The 25,752-nt window shown below is 43.6% G+C and overlaps 2 protein-coding genes across 6 annotated transcripts in view; both read right to left on the bottom strand.

Moving 5' to 3' along the window:
* Positions 1-25,752, bottom strand: part of ntm (neurotrimin) — a 126,112-nt gene that overhangs the window by 14,166 nt on the left and 86,194 nt on the right. For all 5 annotated transcript variants that reach the window (XM_052046285.1, XM_052046281.1, XM_052046282.1 and 2 more), the window contains 2 exons: positions 20,751-20,871; positions 20,491-20,642 (listed from right to left, as the gene is read on the bottom strand). In XM_052046285.1, the coding sequence (XP_051902245.1) occupies positions 20,491-20,642; positions 20,751-20,871 (273 nt within the window). The remainder of the gene's footprint in view (positions 1-20,490; positions 20,643-20,750; positions 20,872-25,752) is intronic.
* LOC127587820 (uncharacterized) overlaps positions 1-25,752 on the bottom strand; it is a 270,103-nt gene that overhangs the window by 239,767 nt on the left and 4,584 nt on the right. The window lies entirely within an intron of this gene.

The raw sequence follows: 25,752 nt of genomic DNA, 5'->3' as shown, positions 1-25,752 counted from the left end.
GGACTTCTTGAGATCAGCCACTTCAGTTATGGTCCGGTGGTACATCCCGTGTAGGGGCTTGTCCTCCCATGATGGTCCCTCTTCCAGCGGCTCATCTTCTGTTCCCCATTGTCTGAGACATTCTCTGAGTATGTCATCCGTTGGAGCCTTCTCCTTGATGTATTCATGGAGCTTGGATGTTTCATCCTGGACAGTGGCTCTCACACTCACTAGTCCCCGGCCTCCATCCTTTCGGCTTGCGTACAGTCTCAGGGTGCTGGATTTGGGATGGAACCCTCCATGCATGGTTAGGAGCTTTCGGGTCTTAACGTCCGTGGTCTGAATCTCTTCCTTTGGCCACCTTATTATTCCTGCAGGGTATCTGATCACTGGCAGGGCATAGCTGTTTATTGCCCGGGTCTTATTCTTGCCATTGAGCTGGCTTCTTAGGACTTGCCTCACTCGCTGGAGGTATTTGGCCGTAGCCGCTTTCCTTGTTGCCAGTTCGAGGTTGCCATTGGCTTGTGGTATACCAAGGTACTTGTAGCTGTCCTCAATGTCTGCTATTGTTCCTTCAGGGAGTGAGACCCCTTCAGTGCGGACTACCTTTCCTCTCTTAGTCACCATCCAACTGCATTTCTCAAGCCCGAATGACATCCCGATGTCGCTGCTGTAGATCCTGGTTGTGCGGATCAGGGAATCTATGTCCCTTTAGCTCTTAGCATACAGCTTTATGTCATCCATGTAGAGGAGGTGACTGATTGTAGCTCCATTTCTGAGGCGGTATCCATAGCCTGTCTTGGTGATTACTTGCCTTAGGGGGTTCAGTCCTATGCAGTCCTATATATATATATATATATATATATATATATATATATATAGTGTAGTGTGTATACTGTATATTATGAATGTGTATGATATTGATTGTGCACATTAAATATGTAGTCAATATTGCACAGTGTCCAGTTAATATATTCCTCACACTGAGTGCAGATTGTTACATAAGTGAATCATAAAAGATGATATGAACCATTGTGACAGCAGCAAAACTGTCTGTCTGTTAAAGAGAAAGATCCTTTGGTGCTATAGAGGATCAAGGAGAGGATATTAAAGACTGTCCAAGATGGAGAAAGATTTGCTCATAGATCTCTGACACCTCACTGATTCTAATTCACAGGTTCACTCTCAGCGAGGTTGTCTCTAGTGGGGATGGGGCGCAGCTGACTCGACTGAGGACATTGTCAATCAGTACATCAAAGACACCCTAAGATCCAAAGACACAGCTTCCCATCAGGAAGCACAAATCCAGAAGCTCTGAGGGTCACTTTGAGGCGAGCTCGTCTATCTTTGGGTTTGAGGTTACTGAATTGGTTAAAAAGCTCCTCCGTGGCAGTGTCACAGAGGTGCACGAGATCCCCCCAGAGTTCCTAAAGGCTATTGATATTATGGGACTATCCTGATTGAGACAAATATGCAGCATTGCATGGACATTGTGGGGGACCGTTCCGTCTATAGGACAGTGGACCAGCTCTACACCCTTAGCATGGCCCCAGAGGCTGCATGGGAGTTCACCCAACTAGTCTGTTTTGTGAAGTTGAAGAAGGCTTTTGACCGTGCCCCTCTGGGAGTTCTGTGGGGGGTGTATGTATGGGGTAGTATGTATGTATGTAAGTATATAAGTATGGGGTACGAAACACTCTAACACAGGCTGTTCGGTGCCGGTACGACCAGTGTCAGAGTTTGATACACATGTCGGGAATAAGTCAAATTTGTTTTCAGTGAGTGTTCGACTCCACCTAGGCTAACCTTTGTCCCTGATCCTTTATGGACAGAATTTATAAGCGCAGTCAAGGTGTAATGGGAGTCCGGATTAGTAAACTCAGTTTTGCATCTCTGCATTTTGCTGGTAATGTATTTCTGCTGGCTCCGTCAAGATCGCAGGTGACCCCACCCATTCATCCCACAGCCTCTTCGGCCTGCTGCCGTCGGGAATGAGATTGCGAAGTCTCCGTGCCAGAACCAGCAGGCTCAAAAACAGTTTCTTCCACCAGCCGGTCAGAGACTCAACTCCCTCCCTGCTCTGCCCGCACTCCCCACCCTCTGCCCAACCCCCGCCTCCTGTCACAGACTATGACCCTCCCCTCATTATCCGACATCTGCGTATTGCACAATTGCACAATGCACTACCTCACTTTACCCACAAGACACAAGTGCCATTGTTTATGCTGTTTATATTGTTTATATCGTCTATACCAGGGGTGGGCAATTATTTTCGCGGGGGGGGGGGGCAAATGAGAAGCAGAAAATATTGTGGAGGGCCGGGCCAAAAGTTAGAAATAGAAATAGAAAATAAAGAAGATAGCACAATGTCTTTGTATGCCAGTAATAATGTAACATTCTCCTCCATCACACTCAGCACCGGTTCTCCTCAAGGATGTGTCCTGAGCCCCCTGTTGTTAACGCTCTACACATTTGACTGATCTCCGACTCGTATTAGCGGTCCAGTTTGCAGAAAGTTTTTAACATGATAACAATCAAACCATTCTAGGAAATGGGCATTTACTCGAGCCACAAGCAATTCACTCTGAGCATGGAAATTGCCAGAATCGGACTGAGTAAGAATCACTTCCTTGTTTTTCAAAGTCTCGTAGAGTTGAGTCTTTCCGACTCCAGGCGACTCCTGAATGTTTCGTACTTTGTTCCCCACTTCGTTTAATCAGTTACATGTCACTTTCCCTTCAATGGTCATTACTCTCTCCCTCTTTCTTCGTCTTCCCCTCCCTCCCTGTGCTCTGCAACTTGAAGTAACTGCGCAACCTGGTGTTGAAATACCTGCCATTACAAGTCCAAACGAAATGAATGCAATCAAACCTTAATTGTGCACCAATCTTCGGCGAGCCGGATTAAAAAGACCAACGGGCCGGATCCGGCTCGCGGGCCGTAGTTTGCCCACCCCTGGTCTATACTGTTTATACTGTTCAGATTACATATGTCATTTTATACAGTGTAGCTTCTATCTTTCTTAGGTATTTGTGTTTCATGCACAGCATGTTTGCATGCATAGTTGCACTAAGGATTGAGAGGAAGAAATTTCATCTATGCTGCATGTCATACATAAGCATATTTGACAATAAAGATGACCTTGACCGTGATCTCCAATACTCGCTGTAGTGCGTTACAGTCGAGTGTGAAGCGGTTGGGATAAAAATCAGCATCTACAACTCTGAGGTCATCAGTCAGAAAATGATAGTGTGTAGTGCTTTTGTCGGTCAATGAAAATCTGGATGAATTGTCTTCGCCAACATGCTGTTGTCACATGAGGGAGATGGGACGCAATGAAAATGCTGGTCATATGACAAGAACAAAAACTAAATCTGTAACGCCATATTGGTGATGAATAAAAATGACCCGAAAACTAATGAATAACTGAATGTCATATTGTTCTTGAATAAAAACTAGATTAAATGTAGTTGACAAAATAAGTCTCTTTATTTTTGTTGACCAAAACAAAATGTGAGGAAATGTTATAATATTATTTTAACATGTATTTCTGATTCACTTTCTGATCACTTCTTCAATCAAGATGATCAGTAACTATACAATGCAGCTGGGACAGCACTTGGCTTCCGTGGCGGATGCTGGCTGGTCTGTCAAGGAGGGGAAGCTCAATTTCGGTCTTCATCATAAAATGTGTCCGTTGTGGAAATTGTAGAAACTCGAAGAAAGCGACAATTTCTCACGTTCGCACCCGAGAGAGTGTCGTTTTTTTATTAGCACACCAAAAACTTCACGTGCCACACGAGAGCCGCTGAAAGTCAGTTTCCATAGAAACAAGCAGACTAACATGGCGGTCCTTAAAGGGACTGCAATTATTTCTACCCCGTTGACAAATGATCGTGAACTCTCTGATATGCATATGAAACATTGCATTCACACGTTTGCAGTTGGTGGTGAATTATGTACATAGAAGTCACTACACCGTTTATTCATGTGTGAATTCTACTCTGTTCCTTTTCAAGAATATGACCTGTGACTCTGTCATACCAACAAGGCGTCTTTTCCAGGGACTTAATTAGTGTCCTCTCTATGGTCAGCAGACCTAGGCTGCTTAAACTGCCTTGGCCTATGGTGTCCAAGAAGCACAGACGTTCCAAATCTGCAAAGCGCTGAGGTATCTGCTCTTGAGATTGTGTAGGATGGTCATGTCCAGATTTCTGAAGCGCTCTTGTAGATCCTGCGGTTGTGAGATATGGCGTTTTCTCATGGGCTCAGTTTGTGGGTCTCATGTGAGATCTGCTGCTTTGGTATAAACAGTTCAGAAAGCCCCATCTGACCTCTTCTCTTTTACAAAAGCAAGAAGAGACTCAATTCTTTTTTTGCAGTAGAGAACATCCATAGCTCTCTGCTGGACAATGTCAAATACCAACCACATCAGTTTCAGAGAAGATTTGTTCACGTGTACACAATCCCAAAATCCTCCAGTTTCATCAGAAACACTTAGGCACAGTCTAATGTGTCATCATCCATGGACCTATCTGCAAGGATCATCTCAAAGGTTTGCAGGACGGCATCATAATTGTTTGCATAACAGTGCTCACTATCCGTGATGTGAAATTCCATCGAGTAGGAGCATTTCTGGGCAACCTTGAGCAGCCTTCAGACTCAAGAAAAGACATCCTCTTGGTGGATATTGAGAAAAATGTGGCAAATCCAGAGTGATGCAGAAATATTCTGCACTCAGATAAGCATTTAGCCCGCTGAGACAGAACCAGATTCAGTCTGTGTGCATAGCAATGCACAAACATTGCACTGGGGGTTATTGCTTTAACGTTTCTTGGACTAGTAATAGATACAACAAAACTATCTTGGAAGCCACACATAGATAACATTAAAAGAAAAATATCCAAACTATCGGGATACTCCACAAAACTAAGGATGTGTTGAATAAGAGTTCCTTGTACACATTATATTACTCATTATTACTCCCATATATAACCTACTATGTAGAAATATGGGGGAAAGCCTGTAAAACAAACACACTCCCTGTTTTAAAACTACAAAAAAAAGCAATCAGAATAATCAATAGGTCTAAATATATAGAACCCAAAAATCCAATATTCATCAAATTAAACACAATGAAATTCTACGACCTGGTTGACTTCAAAATCACCCAATTAATGTATAAAGCACATAACAATCTCCTTTGCCAATATATCCAGAAGCTTTTTGAAATTAGAGAGAGCTGTTATAATCTAAGGGGTACTAATCAATACAAAAAATCCAGAACAAGAACAAACATCAAGCAAAGGTGTGTATCAGTAATAGGTGTCCATCTGTGGAATAAGCTTGAAACGGACCTGAAAATGAGTAAATCGTTGGAGGGGTTCAAAAACAAATTCAAAAGATTCGTACAAAAAAAAAAAACTACATGAATCAGAATTAAGAAGATAAATTTGATTATAAAATAGAAAAATTAGAAAAATGATATATTCAAATTGCTACATAATAAGGGGTCGGACTAGATAAGTTATTTACTTCTTCCTACTCCTTTGAGCAACTGTGATGATGTGTGTTTTTTCTATTACTTACTTTTTAATTTTCCTTTCATAATTTTTGTTTGACTTTTGTCAATCTATTATTGTGTGTACTATATATGCTCAATAAACAAACAAACAAAAAAACTCTGGCCTTTGAGACAAGCCCCATAGGTTTGCGCCACAAGTTTCTCCCTGAAATTGTATTTCTGCATGTTCTCATTCAAGATGTCAAAAACAGGCTGAGCATCTCTTCCCCCAGAAATATTAAATAATCCAATGAAGCGCTCCTGAATTTTACCTGCCCTATCCACAGAGCGAACAATGACTGAGAGTTGAGCATGGCAAGCTATATCAGTTGTTTCATCCAGCTGCCATGCAAAGAGCCTGAGCTTCATCCTTGATCTCATCAGAAACAGTGGCTGAAAGAGCAGAGATCAAGTCATTTTGAATTGCATGGGTCAAGGCAGAAAACACAGCTGATTACCGGAATTGTGTGGCCAGGACAGAGTCATATTTAGCTAATATTTCTGTAAATTCCCTGTAATTCCCCTTGTTGGATGATTCATTACTCTCATCACGCCCCCTAAATGACAGCTCCTGATGGCCAAGCATGGAAGTCACGTCAATAAGGCGGTTTAGGAAAGCTCTGTTCTGTTTGACAGTTTCATTTTGTTTTGTCAATTGAATGTGTGTGCTTTCATTAATTGCATGCTCAACCCTTACTCTGCCCAGGCAATTTAACCAAGCACATGCACTCACATGTTCGTTGCTTTTCTCATGCCTATTGTACGCCCTGTTTAAGTTAGAGAGATCCCCAAAACCCACTTTTGACCAGACAACACATCCCTGAGATGGTTTTATCAAGAGGCATGGCCAACAATACATTTTATTTGTTACAGCACTGCCAGTCAGCCAGCTCACTTTCTCATACAAGGACAACTGAAAAGGCATGTTACTTTTTCTCACCCTTTGCACCAAATCAATCAGAGGAGTTGATCTGCCCTGCTGTTTAACTCTAAGCTTTTATCTTTTAGCTACTTAGGTAGCTCGCTCACTCGGACTAGCGCGAGGCTAGTGTGAAGTGTGTCCGCCTGCGAGTGCTTGTTGACGGTGGAGAGGCTCAGCAGCACCCGCTGCTCGGTTAGGACGGAAACTGTGGTGATATAAGTCAGTCTGCGAACACAAGCAAGTACAATAAAACTCACCAGAAATAAAAAAATAATCTGTCGCTAGTCGTTTTCAACAAAGTGAGTGCCGCTAAGGTGATGAGGAAAAATCTCTAGTTCAACTCAGAACAGAATGAGAATTGAAAAATGCTCCCACGGATGCCTACACCAAAAGATCGGCTCATTTCGCTGTCAATCCAAAAGATATTCAGCCTCAGACAATCATTCAATGATCATGCATAAAAGTCCATAGACTCCCAGAGACGCTGAGCGTCTGATGGGCGAGACAAAACCAGCATTTATCCAATGACTCGTCTCATTTCAATACATTGGGACAACCTACACTGAACTGTCTTGACGCCCAGCGTCCGCCCGGTCGACGCTCAGCGTCCACACAGTTTAAAGCACAGTGAAGCTGTTTGTTGGATTTATTATTTTTTAGTAATCATACATTCGCGTATTATTCGATTGATTCTCGCGTCGTCAATTCATGCTCGCAAAGAAGAATGCTTCTGCGTGTCATGATAGTTTGATTTTGCTTGCAAAGAAGAATGCTTATGCTTGCAATCATTAGTTGGCTTTGCCTGCAATGAAGAACGCTTATGCTTTCAATAAAGATATATCCTTTATTATTTACTCACATCTATAATCATTATATATTCTTCATTATATGCTCACTTTTGCTTGCTGTACTGTGTGAAAGGTTAGGGTTGCAACCACCTTTCCGAGGACGTGGTTGGGAAGAGATAACTGTTAAGACTAAACAGTGAGCAAGGGTGAACAGTGAATGGAGACATCAACACCAGCTGCAACGTTATGTTTATGTGACATTTGATAAGATAAGATAAGATAAGATAAGATATCCTTTATTCGTCCCACACTGGGGAAATTTACAGCCTCCAGCAGCAAGAATGTATGTAGAAAGAAGTACGTAAATTGCACCCACATACACACACATAGTCAAACAAGTTCAGTGTGTGTTCAACAGCCCCCACCCTTTAAGTTGGACACACCTATGTAGTAGCTTTCCCAATAAATGAGGAGGTGAAGGGGGAGATCGTTAGGGTTACGTGCCGAGAACTGAAACCGAACGCTTCTCCTCGTTCCCTCCTGGTACCAGAATCGAGTCTCCTGTCTCCTCCTTTTGGTTATTCATGAGTGTCAAATTGGACCAACCTGACACTGTTGGAATGAATGAGAAGAGAGTCGTGTCGTAACCAGTAATAAGAAGCTGATTCGGAACAAAAGTTAAGTGTGTTGTAGCGCATATTTAGTTAATGACATGTACACACAATTGTATGTACACATATGTTTGATCGCTTATTTTTGACATTTTAGGGGAAGCTGAGCTTCCCTTGCAGTCTTGCACAATTAAACACGGAGGGACCGAGATATCTGAAGAGATATCTCATGGAATTTCATAGTGAAATTGAGGTATGTCAAAACATGAACGTAATATAAAGTTCTATTTTAGAAAGTTTATTCGAATTCAACTGTGGTTAATGATTCACATGTTAAAGCTGGAAGTTAGCTGGAAACGACTGAGACGATGAGACAGACGCATGAGACAATTGGCCCCTAACATGAACGAAACTGAAAAATAAAGTTGATACAAGAGTTTGTGAAAAGGAAATCAATACCGACCTTGGCAGACTCTTTTGCAGCATGTTAAGTTCAGAAATTATCGGACATACTTGTACCATTTAAAAATGCTTCTCCTGGCGCTCCATATTCCCATTTTTTTGCTAGTGCCATCAGTGAATTGTGCATGAAACAAAGTTTGAATGAGAAAAATAATGTAAAAATATTAGAGCTGTCAGTCTAGCCCGTTTTTATTGGCATTAATTTAAATGAATTTTAACGGGATTAAATTTTTTCTCGCGAGATTAACGCGGCACAAAGACACAAAGACACGAAAACAAAGACACTTCCGGGTGAGTGGCCCGGACCAAGATGGCGCCGGGCAATGGCGACATGGTGCTACGCTGTGCAATAATTTGGCTTTTATTTTCTGTTATCTGGACTAAATCGTGTCAGTGTTTTCACTATACTAGGGAGGATTTACTCAAGCATCGATACAGTTCTGGTGAGTTGCCTCACTTTGCCCTAGAAGCTCGTATTTTGATCGAGGAAATCCTGTCCGAGTCTCCAGAACCCAGCCAGTCTACTCGTAGAATACGACCCGTTAACCGGCGGAGGCGGGGATCGAGAGGGGGTGCGCTGGTGAAACTCCGGAAACGTAATTCCCGTGCCCCTCTACCGAGCATCATGCTGGCAAACGTGCAATCGCTGCGGTACAAGATGGACGAGCTAATCAGCCTCATGGACTCGCGACAGGACTTCAGAACATGTAACGTTTTTTGTATCACCGAAACCTGGTTAGAGTCAAAGATACCCGACGCCGCTGTTACACCCCCCGGATTCGCCTTGTTCAGATTCGATCGTGAATTTGACCAGGTCAACAAAAGCAAGGCCGGTGGTGTGTGCTTTTTGATCAACGAGTCCTGGTGCACCGATACAAAGGTTATTTCTAGGTCGTGTACTCCGGAACTTGAATGCCTCACCATTCGCTGCCGTCCCTTCTATTTACCACGAGAGTTCCCTTCAATTCTACTGACAGTTGTCTACAGCGAACCCAAAGCCGACACCAAGAAGGCAATGAACCAGCTCGCTGACGTCATCGCGAACAATGAGATCGCGAATCCAGGGGCTATTTCTATCATTGCCGGCGACTTTAATCAATGTAATCTCCGTAAAATTCTTCCAAAGTTCTACCAGCACGTGACTTGCCCAACTCGGGGGCCGAATACCCTCGATCACTGCTACACCACGATAAAGGACGCCTATTAGTCACTGCGACGTGCCCCCCTCGGTACCTCTGACCATGCCTGTGTCCACCTCATCCCGACGTACAAATCTCAATTCAAGCGTGAGAAACCATTCAAGAGGACAGTCCGGCAGTGGACGTCCGATGCCATTGATCGACTCTGTGGATGTTTTGAATGCACGGACTGGGATGTGTTCCTAGAAAATGCGACCCTGGATGAGTGTACCGAGGCGGTGACTGATTACGTCACATTCTGCGAGGATTTATGCGTCCCCATCAAGGAAGTGACCGTCTATCCGAATCAGAAACCCTGGTTTGGCGGTGCCCTCAGGCGCGAATCACGTGCTCGTCAAACAGCCTTTCAGTCTGGAGATGCGGCCGCGTACAAAGCATCAAAGTATCGGTTCAAGTCCGCCGTCAAAACCGCCAAACGCGACTACGCCAGGAAACTCGAGGATTCCCTCGAGTCTACAAATAGTCGCGACCTCTGGCGGGGAGTGCGGAAAATAGCGCCGTACAAGTCTGGCGGCAACAAGAACTCTGATCCTGACGACCCAACTCTACCTGATGAGCTGAACAGGTTCTACAGCCGGTTTGAAAAGTCAATGCCAAAGCCTAATACCAGCGATGAACCCGAAGATCCTGATCGTCTGAAGATTTTGAAGCAGTTTAAACGCGCAAACGTCCATAAAGCGACGGGTCCCGACAAAGTCTCGAACCGTCTCCTCAAGATGTGCGCACAGCAACTCGGTGGAATCTACACAGAAATCTTCAACTGGTCACTTCGTCTTTGAAAAGTTCCTGCACTTTTCAAAGCATCTGTCATCATTCCCGTACCAAAACGCTCGCCGATAACTACTCCAAACGACTTCCGCCCAGTGGCTCTGACTTCAAATGTCATGAAGTCTTTCGAACGCCTAGTGAAGGATGTTCTCCAGTCGTTACTACCTCGTTCTATGGACCCGTACCAGTTTGCCTACAAGGCGAACCGGTCAGTAGATGACGCTGTGTCTATAGCGCTTGAGAAAGTGTACCGACATCTTGACAAGAGTACTCCGACCTACTGCCGACTTCTTTTCATAGACTTTAGTTCCGCCTTCAACACAATTCTTCCGTCCAAGCTTTTTACAAAACTTCTAAATTTAGGACTTCCGCTGAACTTGTGTCACTGGATTTATGACTTTCTTTGTCTGAGACCGCAGGTTGTTAAAGTCGGCTCCTCAGTGTCCAGTGAACTAATTCTGAGTACAGGCGCTCCACAGGGATGCTGCCTGTCTCCCCTTCTGTATTCCCTGATGACACATGATTGCGTGGCCTCATTTACTGATTGTCACTTCTTTAAATTTGCCGACGACATCACCGTTGCTGGGTTCATTGTGGCCAGTGAGCGCGACTACCGCCGCCAGGTCGACGAACTGGTGATGTGGTGCACCGAGAACAATCTCGAGCTCAATGTCTCGAAGACGAAGGAAGTAATCGTCGACTTCCGTCAGGACAATCCGAAGAAACCCTTGGCTCCTCTGGAGCCGATGGTTATCAACGGCACGGACGTCGAAATCGTTGAAACCTTCAAGTTCCTGGGGATTCACATCTCTAGTGACTTGACCTGGTCGGCGCATGTCGGCCACTGTGTAGCAAAAGCTCAGCAACGCATGTTCTTTCTGCGACGCTTGAGGAGCTTCGGGGTCGGCCAGCGCATTCTGACCAAATTCTACCGGGCGGTGATCGAGAGCGTTTTATCGCTCTCGATCACGGTCTGGTTTGGTCGTGCAACGGTCGACGACCGGCGCTTGCTCGAGCGAGTCGTTAAAACCGCTTCCAGAATTATCGGTCATGATGTAATGTCTTTGGACGAGATTTATGTTCAGCGCTCACTGCGGAGAGCTCATTCAATCACACAAGATGACTCTCATCCTGCTAACGAATTTTTTGAAGAACTTCCATCCGGTAGAAGATACAGATCGATACTTGGTAAAACTAGTCGCCATCGCGAAAGTTTTTTCCCTAATGCAGTCCGTCTTCTGAACAAAGATTTAAGCACAGAGTGTTTTAAGCATTTTAAGCATTGACTAGTCCAGTAATGTAATGTTTGATCCTAGCAATTTATGCATGCGTCCGCACCTGTTGAATTCTGTTATGTGTATACATATATAGCTAATAAATGATGATGATGATGATGACAAGTCACAAGCGGATGTTACGTTGCTCTATAAATACACCAGAAACAAAACAACAAGCGCGCTGCAGAAGTCCACGCCCATGTCTGTTTTGCCAGCCACGGCAGCGCGAGACACCGAAAAGGGATACTTAAGAGTTTATGAATGGAAAGTTTACTTTTAAATAGTTGCCATATTGCTCCACTGACAAGACCAAAGTTATCTGTTCTTCTCTCTCTCTCTGTATCATACAGGTATACGATGTATGCCACTGACGCGATTGTTACTTGTTTGGAACTATTTTGTGTGGAAGGTTACAGTGGTCCGTGTCCATATAAATAGAGCGGGTGGAGCTTCTCTGTGTTCGTCTGACAGCGACAGTGTGCTACGGTGGTAGCGACCTAGTGAAAGTAAAACGTCTCCAGTGTTGTCATCGAACCAAGTTTAGTCATTCAAAATGAGGTCTACAAAAAACCGTAGAGAGACTTCCGCGCAAGAAGGACCAATACAATCAACATAGCCTGACTTTGTTAAGGGGAGTGTACCCCCCCCCCCCCCCTTTCAGAATGGTTTGCCCCTTCAGCACGGGGGAAATGTGTGTGCTTGTTTGTACGGCCGGCAGTTTCCAAACAGCGGCACATAATGAACACTGGTGTCCGGTGTCTCGTTATTCTTCAACAAACATACAGAAACAGACTGCTGTGTTCAAAGCAAACTTGAGAAAAATGAAGTATGCAACCATGGTTTAAATCCACTATAGGCTGAGTACTAGTGTGCCTTAGATGTGCACTTTACAATGTTATATTGCTCTGTTTTGATTTCATAAAAAAAGCTGTTAAAGCAGCTGTTGTGTGACAACATTTTTTTCACCGTTATTGATGGACAGTAATATTGTGTGAGAGATTATGTGTGAATAAATGCACCAAGTGAAAAATGTTTATGTAAAATTGAAAATCGAAATTGTTATTTCAGTAAATATTTGCATTTGGCACATAGAAAACTGATTCATGATTCCATGTTGATGAGAGCATTAAAATGGGGAAAAAATAGGACAAAAATGTAAAAGGAAATTCAGAAACGATAAAAAATGTGTGAGTAATTACGATTAATTTTTTATTTGATTTGAGTTAATTATGACAGTTGCATTTTTAATTAGATTAAATATTTTAATCGTTTGACAGCTCTAAAAAATATATATCGCAACAACTCTGATCACAAGCTACAATTGCAGACTGCTGACCACTAACAACTTCCGGCGATACAGATGATGCACCATTAATTGAATTTAATTGAATTTTATTTTTATACTTTTTGTCAAAATGAAACTCATAGGATTTTTTTGGGTGCAGTGCGCACAAACACAAAAATATATCATATTAATAACACGCATCCAGACACACAAATCTTTTTTTTTCTCATTTCCCCCTACACCCTTCGCAATCGACTTGGGACCAGTCCGCAGGCTGAGTCATTCCATAATTTGTTTTTCAGAAGAAAAATAAGCAGGAGGCCAGTTTTCGACAAAGCGACAGCACATAACCCAAGTGAGCAAGCAAGCGGGGAGATAAGAAGGAGGGAGCAAGTGTAGAGCAAAATGCATCTGCCGTTGTCTAGAGCCAAACAGAAAATATATCATTTTTTGAATTGTATGCTTCTTTGTATTGAATTATTTTATGAAACATTTTTCACTTTTGATCTCCACCAAGTCATGTCCGCAACTCGCAAGCTTGATGCTTACACACACTTCCTGTTGAGTTAGTCAAAGTGTATGTTGTTACGGGGGCAGCATGTTGGCCGACTGGTCAGCACATTCGCCTCACAGTATAGAGGTCAAGGGTTCGTCTACATGATCTCCCCGTCTCAGTTGCACTCGATTCTCGATGCCCAACCCTACGTCCTTGGTTTGTTCTGTGTCTAGCGGTGATTGCTGGTGGGTTTCCATTTCCGACAATGGTTGATATTGGTTTATATCAATGACACAACTCTAAAAATTCATCCCATTGAGATGTTGGGCATTCGAGAGCCCTCAAATGGGGTCCCAGACTAGCAGGCTTGTTGCAGACACATCTACATTACAAGAAAATGAAAGAAATTTATATATTGGGCCACGCAAAATGAAAACAAAAAAGATGATGAAGAAAAGAACAAACTATTTAATCATCCTCATCCCAGGGCCACCAAGCATCACAAAGATGACTGCACGAGTGCATTCAAAAGCAGACCTACTTACAAGATGAGACAAAATCATATACTGTCCATATCTGCTTGATTTTGTTTGAAGAGAACAGTTATGACATGATTATCCATGTTATGAGAAATTAGTAAAAAAAAATAAATCGGCATATATTATTAAGAGTGAGTTACAATTTCTGCTTGGCTCTCGACGAAGGCGGACGCTTTTTTGCTCTGCTCCTGCCCCCCCCCCTCCCCCTACTTGCTCGCCACTTAGTCTATGTGCTGACCTTGTGCTGTCTTTTCCGAGCCTCCGCCATATTTTTCATCCTAAAAAACAAACCATGGAATTGGTTGGCTGGTCTCTTGATGCAATTGACAACATTTTTCTCGACGAGAAGAGCAGGCAGTGGGGAGCCTCCATGCCCCTCGTGACATTTGCTGCCAGGCACACCCTAGATCCATGGAGGAAGTGGAGAATGGTGTGCCTGTCAATACTGTCCGTTGAGGAGGAGGAAGACATCTACATTATTGGCCTCCTGATAGCAGGCATTCTGCAGTTTGGTGTTAACAGTTTCCTGTTCTATCGCAAAATCCAACTGACAGGAGCAGCTTTATTGGAAGTGAAGAAGCTGCCGGTCATTCTCGATGGTCTAACGCGAATGTCCAACACTCAGACTCAAGCGGTGACTGAGTTCAGCGGCAATTGCGGTTCTGGAGCGTCTCCGTACGATCGACAACAACATGGAGAAGTTGGAATTCTCGCTTCGAAAAGGAATTGAGGATTTGGCTGATCGGCACCAGTGAAGGGATACAGCCACAGACTCAAGGCCACCTGAAATTGTTGGCGGCTGTCCCTCCAAAACAAACAGTGCTATTTGGACCCCTTTCCCCTGGATGGAAGGTATGCACGGAAGCTAGTGCCCCCACCATCACTCCCTCCTTCTCGGCCATGGACTGATAAGCAGGGACTGTCTTCATGAGCAGACCTTGACGAAGCAGCTGCGGTCTGTTCACGCATACACAACCAGACAATCACACGCGCATACACATCCTTATCATCACCGTCTTCATCGTTCCTATTCTTTCCCCCCCGACGTGGAATGATCTGCGGAGCGCTCGGTGGACCGTGCAGCTGGTTGGACGGACCGCGTCGCGGTCGCCCCTTCTCCTTCCCATTCATCCGCTCCCTCATTACATGTTATGTCTTGTGACTTGTTGTAACTGTCATATGCTTATTTATGTGCTAGGGCCTTTTTTTTATCCCGGACTTAAATTATCCTCAGAAGAGGATAGTTCGAGCGTGTTTTTTTTTCTCCCTCTCCCTACCTAGTGGTTTCTTTTCTGAACTCTAACTGTAAATTTCCCCATTGCGGTACAAATAAAGGATATCTTAATGCCATACATGGAATAAATGTTCCATACCGTGGTCTATGTTAAGAAATGTATACTACCGTTCAAAAGTTTGGGGTCACATTGAAATATCCTTATTTTTGAAGGAAAAGCACTGTACTTTTCAATGAAGATAATTTTAAACTAGTCTTAACTTTAAAGAAATACACCCTATACATTGCTAATGTGGTAATTGACTATTCTACCTGCAAATGTCTGGTTTTTGGTGCAATATCTACATAGGTGTTTAGAGACCCATTGCCAGCAACTATCACTCCAGTGTTCTAATGGTACAATGTGTTTGCTCATTGGCTCAGAAGGCTAATTGATGATTAGAAAACCTGTGTGCAATCATGTTCACACATCTGAAAACAGTTTAGCTCGTTACAGAAGCTACAAAACTGACCTTCCTGTGAGCAGATTGAGATTCTGGAGCATCACATTTGTGGGGTCAATTAATCGCTCAAAATGGCCAGAAAAATAGAACTTTTATCTGAAACTCGACAGTCTATTCTTGTTCTTAGAAATGAAGGCTATTCCATGCGATAGTGATGGGTCCATGAGGCCTCATGAGGCGTGTCGACACACTGACACACTGTGTTGATACTGTGCTGATACTGTGTCACTGACCACTGCCACCTGCTGGACCTTCAAGATCCCTGCAGCCAACCCAGTTAACAGACTGAACTGACTGATAAATTGATTTGTATATTGAACATATAAAATATACAATTTGGTAATAAATTGGCAAAAGGTGAAGGTAAGATATAAAAAAAGGAAAAGAAAATAGTCATCATCACAAATATGTGTTCAAAGGAGGTGTTCTGATGTATTGCTATATTTCATGAGTGTATCGAATTTATCAGCTTAATTCTGATTTGTGTAGTTGTCTTGTACTACTCTCGAATTCATTTTTAATCTCAGCAAGAGAGTTCCTCATTTTACTGGTCCGTTTCAGAATCATTCCACAGATTTACACCTATTACAGATACACTCCTTTGTGTGATGTTCGTTCGTGTTTTGGATTTTTTTGTATAGATTAGTACCCCCTAAATTATGACAACTTTCTCGAATTTTAAAAAGCTTCTGGATCTTTTGGCAAATGTTATTATTGTGTGCTTTGTACATTAATTGGACAATTTTGAAGTCAATCAGGTCATGAGATTTCATTGTTTAATTTGATAAACAGTGGATTTGTGGGTTCCGTCCATTTGGAGCCAGTGATTGTTCCGATTGCTTTGTATTGTAGTTTTAAAACAGTGTTTTACTGGCATTTCCCCATATTCCCACACAATAGGTCAAATATGGAAGTAATAAAAGTATAAGGTGTACAAGGATCTCTTATTCAGCACATCCTTAGTTTTTGGGAGGATCCCTATGGTTTGGGATATTTTTCTTTTATTATCTATTATGTAGCTGCCAGCACGGTTTTGCATCTACAACTGTTCCAAAACATTTTCATAAGGTCATTCATCGATTTGATGATGAAGTGTATACAATATCCTTCACATCCATGCATTCATTTTGCAACATTCAATGTGTTCAAATAATGTGAAGATCATTTGAATGAGGATGCTTGTGGGCTTTTATTTCACATATTTTTATTGAGAAAAATAAGATGCTCCAATGTTTTAAACTTCAGCCTGTTGCGTCTTTTACAAGCGATTTCTCCTGCTGTGGAGAACACACGCTCACAAGGGACGGATGAGGCTGGCGTACAAAGGAACTCCTTTGCGAGGTGGGAGAGGTTTGGGAAAGAAGTGTGTTGGTCCTTCCAATACAGCTGCTTCCTGGAACCTTGATTGTCAAACATGGAGTGGAGAGTCAACCAATAATAATTACTGATTGTCAATTAAATCAACATAGCAACCGTGAAAAGATGAGTGAACGTTTGTATACCTGGCGTAATACTGGGTGTATCGCGAACTTCATTCTCATGCTTGGCCCGATAATGCCTCAGCATTGTGGAGGTGCTTCTGTTGGTGTATGACAATTCGACTTGGCAAATTCGACATTTCACCTGTAATGAAATGTGAATAAGAAGTAACTAAGAGTTACCTTGAAATGTATTCGGATTAGAAATGGTACAACACATGTCAATAATCTGAGAGGCACTCGGCGAGTGCCTCTCGCCGAGAGGCTCTCGGCGACAGAAGGCGATTTGAATAAATAAATAAATAATACCTTATTCTCCAGGACATCAAAATGGTCCCACACGGCGGATGATTTGCGTCTCTGCTCCATAATCGGCAAGGAAGGCAAGGCACGAACACGAAGTCTGCACTGACACGAACTTCGACAAGCGAGCGTGAGTGAGGTCTGGCTTGTTTCGGCAAGTGGCATTGTGTCGCCAAACCCACTTCCTTATAAACACTGTGCGGCGGGCTTTTGCTGCGTCAACGCCCTCTGCACTGAGTCGACGCCCCCTGGACTAAGTGGCGCAGCCTGTACTGTGCCAAGCAGCCGATGCGGTCTAAACTGCACCGGTGCAGTTCACGTGTCAATTAGCAGCCTGGACTGTGTCAACCCAGCCGATGTGTCAATTAGCAGCCTGGACTGTGTCAACACAGTCGATGTGTCAATTAGCAGCCTGGACTGTGTCAACGCAGCCGGTGTGTCAATTAGAAGCCTGGACTGTGTCAATGCAATTCACGTGTCAATCACGTGACGTAATGAAGCAGCACATGCATCGACACGTGGTTTGCTCTGTGAGCCCGGCGCATGTGTCAATGCATCGGTGTCGCTGGACCCATCACTACCATGCGAGAAATTGATAAGAAATTGATGATTTCCTACAATGGTGTGTACTACTCCCTTCACACAAACAAATGCACAAACAGGCTCTAACCAGAGTCGAAAAAGAAGTTGGAGGCCGCGTTGCACAACTGAGCAAGAAGATAAGTACATTAGAGTCTGTATAATAGTACCCGCAAAACACCAGTGTCAACATCTACAGTGAAGAGGCGGCTGCAGGATTCTGGGCTTCAGGGCAGAGTGGCAAAGAAAAAGCCATATCTGAGACTGGCCAACAAAAGAAAAAGATTAAGATGGGCAAAAGAACACAGACATTGGACAGAGGAAGACTGGAAAAAAGTGTTGTGTACGGATGAATCCAGGTTTGAGGTGTTTGGATCAGAAAGAAGAACGTTTGTGAGACGCAGAACAAATGAAAAGATGCTGGAAGAATGTCTGACGCCAACTGGTAAGCATGGAGGAGGTAATGTGATAGTCGGGGGTTGCTTTGGTGCTGGTAAGGTGGGAGATTTGTACAGGGTGAAAGGGATTCTGAATAAGGAAGGCTATCACTCCATTTTGCAACGCCATGCCATACCCAGTGGACAGCGCTTGATTGGAGCCAATTTCATCCTAACGGGACAATGACCCCAAACACACCTCCAAATTATGCGAGAACTATTTACAGCAGAAGCAGGCAGCTGGTTTTTTATCGGTAATGGAATGGCCAGCACAGTCACCAGATCTGAACCCCATTGAGCTGTTGTGGGAGCAGCTTGACCGTATGGTACGCACGAAGTGCCCATCCAACCAATCCAATTTGTAGGAGCTGCTTCTGGAAGCGTGGGGTGTTATTTCTCCAGATTACCTCAACAAATTAAAAGGTAGAATGCCAAAGGTGTGCAATGCCGTAATTGCTGCAAATGGAGGATTCTTTGACGAAATCATAGTTTGATGTGAAAAAAAAATCTTATTTCAAATACAAATCATTATTTCTAACCTTGTCAATGTCTTGACTCTATTTTCTATTCATTTCACAACGTTTGGTGGTGAATAAGTGTGACTTTTCATGGAAAACACAAAATTGTTTGGGTGACCCCAAACTTTTGAATGGTAGTTGTACTTCCACCACATTTTTCAATACAACCTGAAAGGCAAAGGAGCAGCAGACAGGACTAGATATCAGTCTAACTAACCATCAAGATAAATGGACAAATACATGGCGAGACAGATGGAAAAAGTACACATTTTCATAGTTGGATCAAAAACTGAAGAATGTCAAGTCAAGTCAAGTCAACAGTATTTATAGAGCACTTTCAAACAGCCATCGCTGCATACAAAGTGCTGTACATGGAGCGATTTAACATATACAATAAACTGATGGTAAATTATTACATTACGGCCTAAATCATTCCATTTTTACATTATATACTGTATATATACTTCATCAGGCGCCGACAAGTATGGCAGCCTTGGTTACACGCTCCCTAGTATTAGCCCTGTTTTTGTCATTTTCGTTTTTGGCGACCCTACGCGACTTACTTACACGAGGGAAAAGGTTTTTTTTGTCCTTGTTTATAATGATACTAATGTACCGGAGACAAATTCCTTGTGTGTTTTACATACTTGGCCAATAAAGATGATTCTGATTCTAATATATTTCTTGACTAGGTCAATAATGTAATAGCCATACTATAATGGAATCAATTATTATGTTAGTGCCCAAAAGATTTTCCAACATAGGTTCAAAACGATCTATCCATCCATTTTCTGATCTGCTTATCCTCACAAGGGTCGTGGGGTGTGCTGGAGCTTATCCCAGCTGTCTCCGGGCAGCGGAGACCCTAAACTGAACACATTTAAACAACCATCCACACTCACATTCACACCTATGGATGATTTGGAATGTTCAATCAGCCTGCCATGTATGTTTTTGGAATGTGGAAAGAAACCGGAGTACCTGGAGAAAACCCACGCAGACATGCGGAGGAACATGCAAACTCTACAGAGGACCGCCGGACCCAGAATCGAACTCTGTACCTCTGCACTGTGAGACCGGTAAGCGAACCAGTCGATCACCAAGGCACCCGGTTCAAGACGAATGATTATATTTTAGGTCGGTCATCACACTATGGAACAAATTTATTTGGTTATCACATTATGTTATGATAGTATGTGCTTCTACAGGTGTCCATCAGGCATCTATTTAGAATTTGCAAACAGAGTCAGGGGTCAGGGATCATAACCAAGATTGTTCTCTATATTTGACACTCCGTAGATCTTTGTCACAAATTTTTTTAGGCCCGTCTCTTTTGAAAAATTAAATGTTGTTTTCTTTTTCTTTTAACTGTCTCATGTGGCATCTGTTATTTTGTTCATTTTCATTCCCTTCAGTCTTGCCCCCTGGAGAGCGTTATTTTTGGTTCTTTCATTCCAGCTCTCAAAATGTCTGTCAAATTAAAAGCATTTTTGCTCAAGTGTTCCAATCATTTTTGAGGAGAGTGCGCATGCAATGGTCATGTACTTACCATAAATTATAAAGTTTGTATTAGAACTCCCAAGTTTGTTGATGGCAACACAAGTGTAGTTACCATAGTCACTATCGGACACGTTAAAAAATGTCAGTTTGGACAGCGATCCAGTATTCACTATCTCCATGCCGTCCAAGCCATTGATGAATCTGATGACAAAATAAATGAATGGGTCAATATTTATGCTTAATGATTAAAACAGATAAAACCTGTTTGCCCCTTTTGAAACAAAAATAAATAAAGAAAGAAACCGATACCTTCTATCATCTTTGTACCACTCAAAGTCAGGTTCAGGCACTGCATCAGCCTCACACTCCAACACTCCTCTTTGTCCCAGTTTCACACCAATATCTCTTCCATCAGACACAGTTGGAGCATCTATGACAACACACGGGAGCAATGGTCAACAGATACAGTACACTAACCTGTAGAGGCGGTTAAGAGAATTGTGTGCTTCAGAGGATGATTTTAAGCACCTCAACTCAACTGTATGTATAGAGCACTTTTAAACAACCACCACTGTATACAAAGTGCTGTATATGAAGCAAATATCATATATACCACACTAAATAAAAACAAAGTCAGTAGAATGCACAAAGACAGTAAAACTAAGATCAAGTCTGAGTCATGCTGAGTCAAAAGCCAAAGAATAAAAATGAGTTTTGAGACGTGTTTTAAAGATGGGCAGTTAGGGGGTTTGCCGAATGTTCAGAGTTATGCGTTTTGTTATTGTAAAGTGTCCTTGGGTGCCTTGAAAGGCGCTTACAAATAAAATGTATTATTATTATTATTATTCCCTCTTATGAGTACCAGTCAAGAGGCGAGCAGCAGCATTCTCAACCAACTGGAGACACTTAATGGAGGATTGTCTGACTCCGAAGTAAAGTGCATTACAGTAATCCAGCCGTGATTTTACAATGGCATGAATGATTATTTCAAAATGCTCATTAGAAAGGAGAGGTTTTACTTTAGCCAGCTGCCCTAAGATGAAAGAAACTGACAAATTGATTTGATCACGCTGTTAGTATTTTAAAGCGATTACGACAAAGTTTGGCGGTACGATGAGCAACTTGTTAGCACGTCGACCACACAGTGCAGAGGTGCAAGTTTTGATTCGAGGTATAGTCGTCCGGTGGGAATTTTGTATGTTCTCCTTGTGCCTGCATGGGTTTTCCCCGGGTAATCCAGTTTCCACCCACATCATAAAAACATGCATGGGAAGTTAACTCATTCACTCCCAAAGATGTTTTTAAACGTCTTTTCAGACTTGGTCCAGAATTGGCTGGTACTGAATGAGTTAATGGAAAACTCTAAATTGTCCTTAAGTGTGTGTGTGTGTGTGTGTGTGTGTGTGTGTGTGTGTGTGTGTGTGTGTGTGTGTGTGTGTGTGTGTGTGTGTGTGTGTGTGTGTGTGTGCGTGCGCGCATGCGCAATTGCTCAGAGAAGAAATGCTTCAAGACAGGTGCGGGACTCCCAGTTAGACGAGATATCAATGATCTGGGAAACTTGTTGACGGGAATAATTGAACGTCACCAGTCCTTGGCAGGTTCCCCAGATGATGATCATCTGTGAAGTTCAGGTGGGGAAACATATTCCCATTTCTTGAGCAGGTAATCTTAATTGTGCTGATATAAAAAAATACTGACATAGCCTCTGCTAATGAAATCTTCAGTTTTATAAGAGAATGTTTTCTGGAAAAAGATTATCTAAGTTGGCATCGGGTGTCTAAAGAATCCAGACAAAGTAAAGAAAATCAGCCCTCTGCATCTGTGCTAGCAGCACCCAGCAACTCCATTTCAGATGGTGCGGCAAGAGTGATATTAAACTACAATATTCAAGAACATGGGCTCAAGATGAAAATCCTTCACGTGGAGTTAGAGGTCTAGTCATTCAGTACCAGCCAATTCTAGACCAAGTTTTTTTTTTTTTGATGATGGCGCCCCCTGAGTGGCTGCCTCTCCAGCAGCTCATATCCCTGTTTGAGTTTCTTTTCGTCCTTTTACTTTATTTATTACTTCTTCCCATTTTGTTTTGCGTGGTTTTGTACCCCAAACCCATGGGGGGGAGAGAGGCAGCTTCATTTATGCTCATCTCCTTTATTTGCTTTAATCTTTTTACGCATCCTGTGAACGGAGATCCAGATAGCACACGCAACTCCATTGTTTACAGTAAGGACCAGCTGTTACCATGGCGGGCTAACAGCGGGCTACTGGCCGGTGACAAACCGGATATCCCACGAGAGTTGAAGAGGAGGACACGAGGGTGTCGAGCCGGGAAGGACCGCCGCACAATGCGGAGAAAGTACACACATGTCCTCCCGTCCGTCATCATGGGGAATGTAAGATCGCTCCCTAACAAGATGGATGAGCTGGCGGCGCTAACGCGACATCAAAGGGAGTACCGCGAGGCTAGCCTAATGCTACTCACAGAGTCATGGCTAACAGCGATCACTCCGGACACACATGTCGAGTTGAAAGGCTTCCAACTCATACGTGCGGACAGGAATGAAGGGAGTGGAAAGAGAAAAGGTGGGGGACTGGCTGTTTTTGTGAACGACAAATGGTGCAATCCGGGGCATATCACGATCAAAGACAAACTCTGCAGCCGGGACATTGAGCTGCTAGCCATTAGCCTCAGGCCCCATTATCTCCCGAGGGAATTCTCACACGTCATAGCTGTGACAGTGTACATCCCCCCGTCGGCCAATAGTGATGCAGCGTGTGATGCCCTGATGACTGTCGTGAGCACGCTGCAAACACAGTCCCCCAACGCCCTGCTGATCATCTCTGGGGACTTCAACCATGTCTCTCTGTCGTCCTCCCTTTCAACCTTCAAGCAGTATGTAACCTGTGCCACTAGAGACGATAATATTTTGGACTTGTTTTATGCCAATACCAAGGAGGCATATAAACCCCTCTCCCTCCCCCCTTTTGGAAGAGCAGACCACAACTTGGTATTTCTCGAGCCTGTGTACAAACCCCTGGTGCACAGGCAGCCAACTGTGACCAGAATGGTCAAGAAATGGTCATCGGAAGCTGAAGATGCTCTGCGGGACTGCTTCGCGACAACCAGGTGGGAACTCTTCAGCGAGGTTCATGGGGAGGACATTGATGCACTCACTGACACCATCACGGACTATATAAACTTCTGTGAGGAGAACACCGTACCCACCAGAACTCTGCGGTGTTTTTCCAACAACAAACCATGGATTAATCCTGACATAAAGACCCTGCTGAAGGAGAAGAAGAGATCTTTTCAGTCGAGAAACAGAGAGGAGCTGAAGGCCGTGCAGATTCGGATGAGAAGAAAGATCAGGGAGGGGAAGAAGATGTACAGGATGAAATTGGAGGACCAGTTACAGGCCAGCAATGTCACTGGTGTCTGGAGGGGCCTGAAAACCATCTCAGGCCATGACAGCCCAAAGACAGTGATCGAGAAGGACAAGGACTGGGCAGATGGACGGAACCATTTTTTCAACCGTTTCGACCAGTCGTCTGTCCCTTCCCCCAACCACAAACTGCAACCTCTCTCACTGAGGACTTCTTCTCCTGCGCCTCCTCTTTCGACCAGCTCTAATCAACCCAGTATGTCACCTGGTTCCTGCCTGTCCGTCACAACAGAGCAGGTAAGGAACCAACTGAGGAAGATGAATGTGAGGAAGGCAGCAGGTCCGGACAAGATCAGTTCCCGGCTCCTCAGGACCTGCTCTGACCAGCTGTGTAACATTGTCCAGCACATCTTCAACCTGAGCCTGAAGCTGCGCAGAGCTCCACAGCTGTGGAAAACTTCGTGCCTGGTCCCAGTGCCCAAGACCCCCCACCCTAAGGAGCTGAACAGCTACAGACCGGTGGCGCTGATGTCTCACCTGATGAAGACGCTGGAGAGACTCATCCTCGCTCACCTTCGACCGCTGGTGAGCCCGTCACTGGACCCGCTGCAGTTTGCCTATCAGCCTAGCATCGGCGTGGAAGACGCCATTATCTACCTCCTCCACTCAGTGCTGTCACACTTGGAGAAGGCTGGGAGCACTGTGAGAATCATGTTCTTTGATTTCTCCAGTGCGTTCAACACCATCCATCCCAATTTGCTGGGAGGCAAACTGCAGAACGCCGGAGTGGACCACCATCTCACAGCATGGATCATAGACTACCTCACAAATCGGCCGCAGTACGTGAGATTGCAGAGCTGTGAGTCGGACCGGCTTCTCTGCAGCACTGGAGCGCCGCAGGGGACTGTTCTGGCTCCATTCCTGTTCATCCTCTACACCTCGGACTTCAGACACGTCACTCCAAACTGCCACCTTCAGAAGTTCTCCGATGACTCTGCGATTGTTGGCCTCATTACAGAAGAGGACGATCGGGAGTACAGGGGACTGACAAAGGACTGCCAGTTCTGTCCTGGGTTTCTCCCTTGACACTCTGGAGGAGTTGGGCAACAGAAGGATGCGAACTAAGCTAAAAGCTATGATGGCCAGTCCCTCCCACCCCCTCCAGCCCGCCCTGACAGCACTTGGTAGCTCCTTCAGCCAGAGACTGTTACACCCGCGCTGCAAGAAGGAGAGATACCGACGCTCGTTCCTACCGACTGCTGTCAGGCTGATGAATAAAAAATAACAATCATAATAATAATAATAATTAAATGATGTGAAGGAAAATTGTAAATAGTACTGCGATTTATCCATTTTGTGTTCATATTGCATTTAATTGAAAGATGTTTGTTGTTTTTTTTCTCTTTCTACATACATTCTTGCTGCTGGAGGCTGTAAATTTCCCCAGTGTGGGACGAATAAAGGACATCTTATCTTATCTTATCTTAAAAGACGTTTAAAAACGTCTTTGGGAGTGAATGAGTTAATTGACGGTGTTTTATGCAACAATACCTTTGGTGGCCTTTCGCCTTTTGGTAACAAAAACGTCACAATGCAAGACCCTTCGACCATCGTTACTTTCAAAATGTGATCCAATAAACACAGAAGTTGAAAATAAAATAATGCACGAGAGAAATAAAAAAAAACGGACTTAACATACAATTGTTCTGTTTTCTACTTTTTTTGAATGAAAATGTTGCAAAGCGTGTGTTTGGTTCATAAATCCATCCACTCATCCATGCCACGACCGTTCGTATATTGAAATTAGTATGGAAATAGTTTACTTTACCAAAAATTCCGTGTGTAAGTCAAATTGTACATAAAAAGGAGCATTCATAACTTGAGATTCTCCCTCCCCCCGCCTCTCCGTTTCTTTGTATATACAGTAGACA

Source organism: Hippocampus zosterae, chromosome 16 (assembly GCF_025434085.1).
Source record: "Hippocampus zosterae strain Florida chromosome 16, ASM2543408v3, whole genome shotgun sequence".
Lineage (NCBI taxonomy): Eukaryota > Metazoa > Chordata > Actinopteri > Syngnathiformes > Syngnathidae > Hippocampus > Hippocampus zosterae.
Note: the sequence above shows the minus strand (reverse complement) of the source record. Positions and strands in the feature narration are given on the sequence as shown.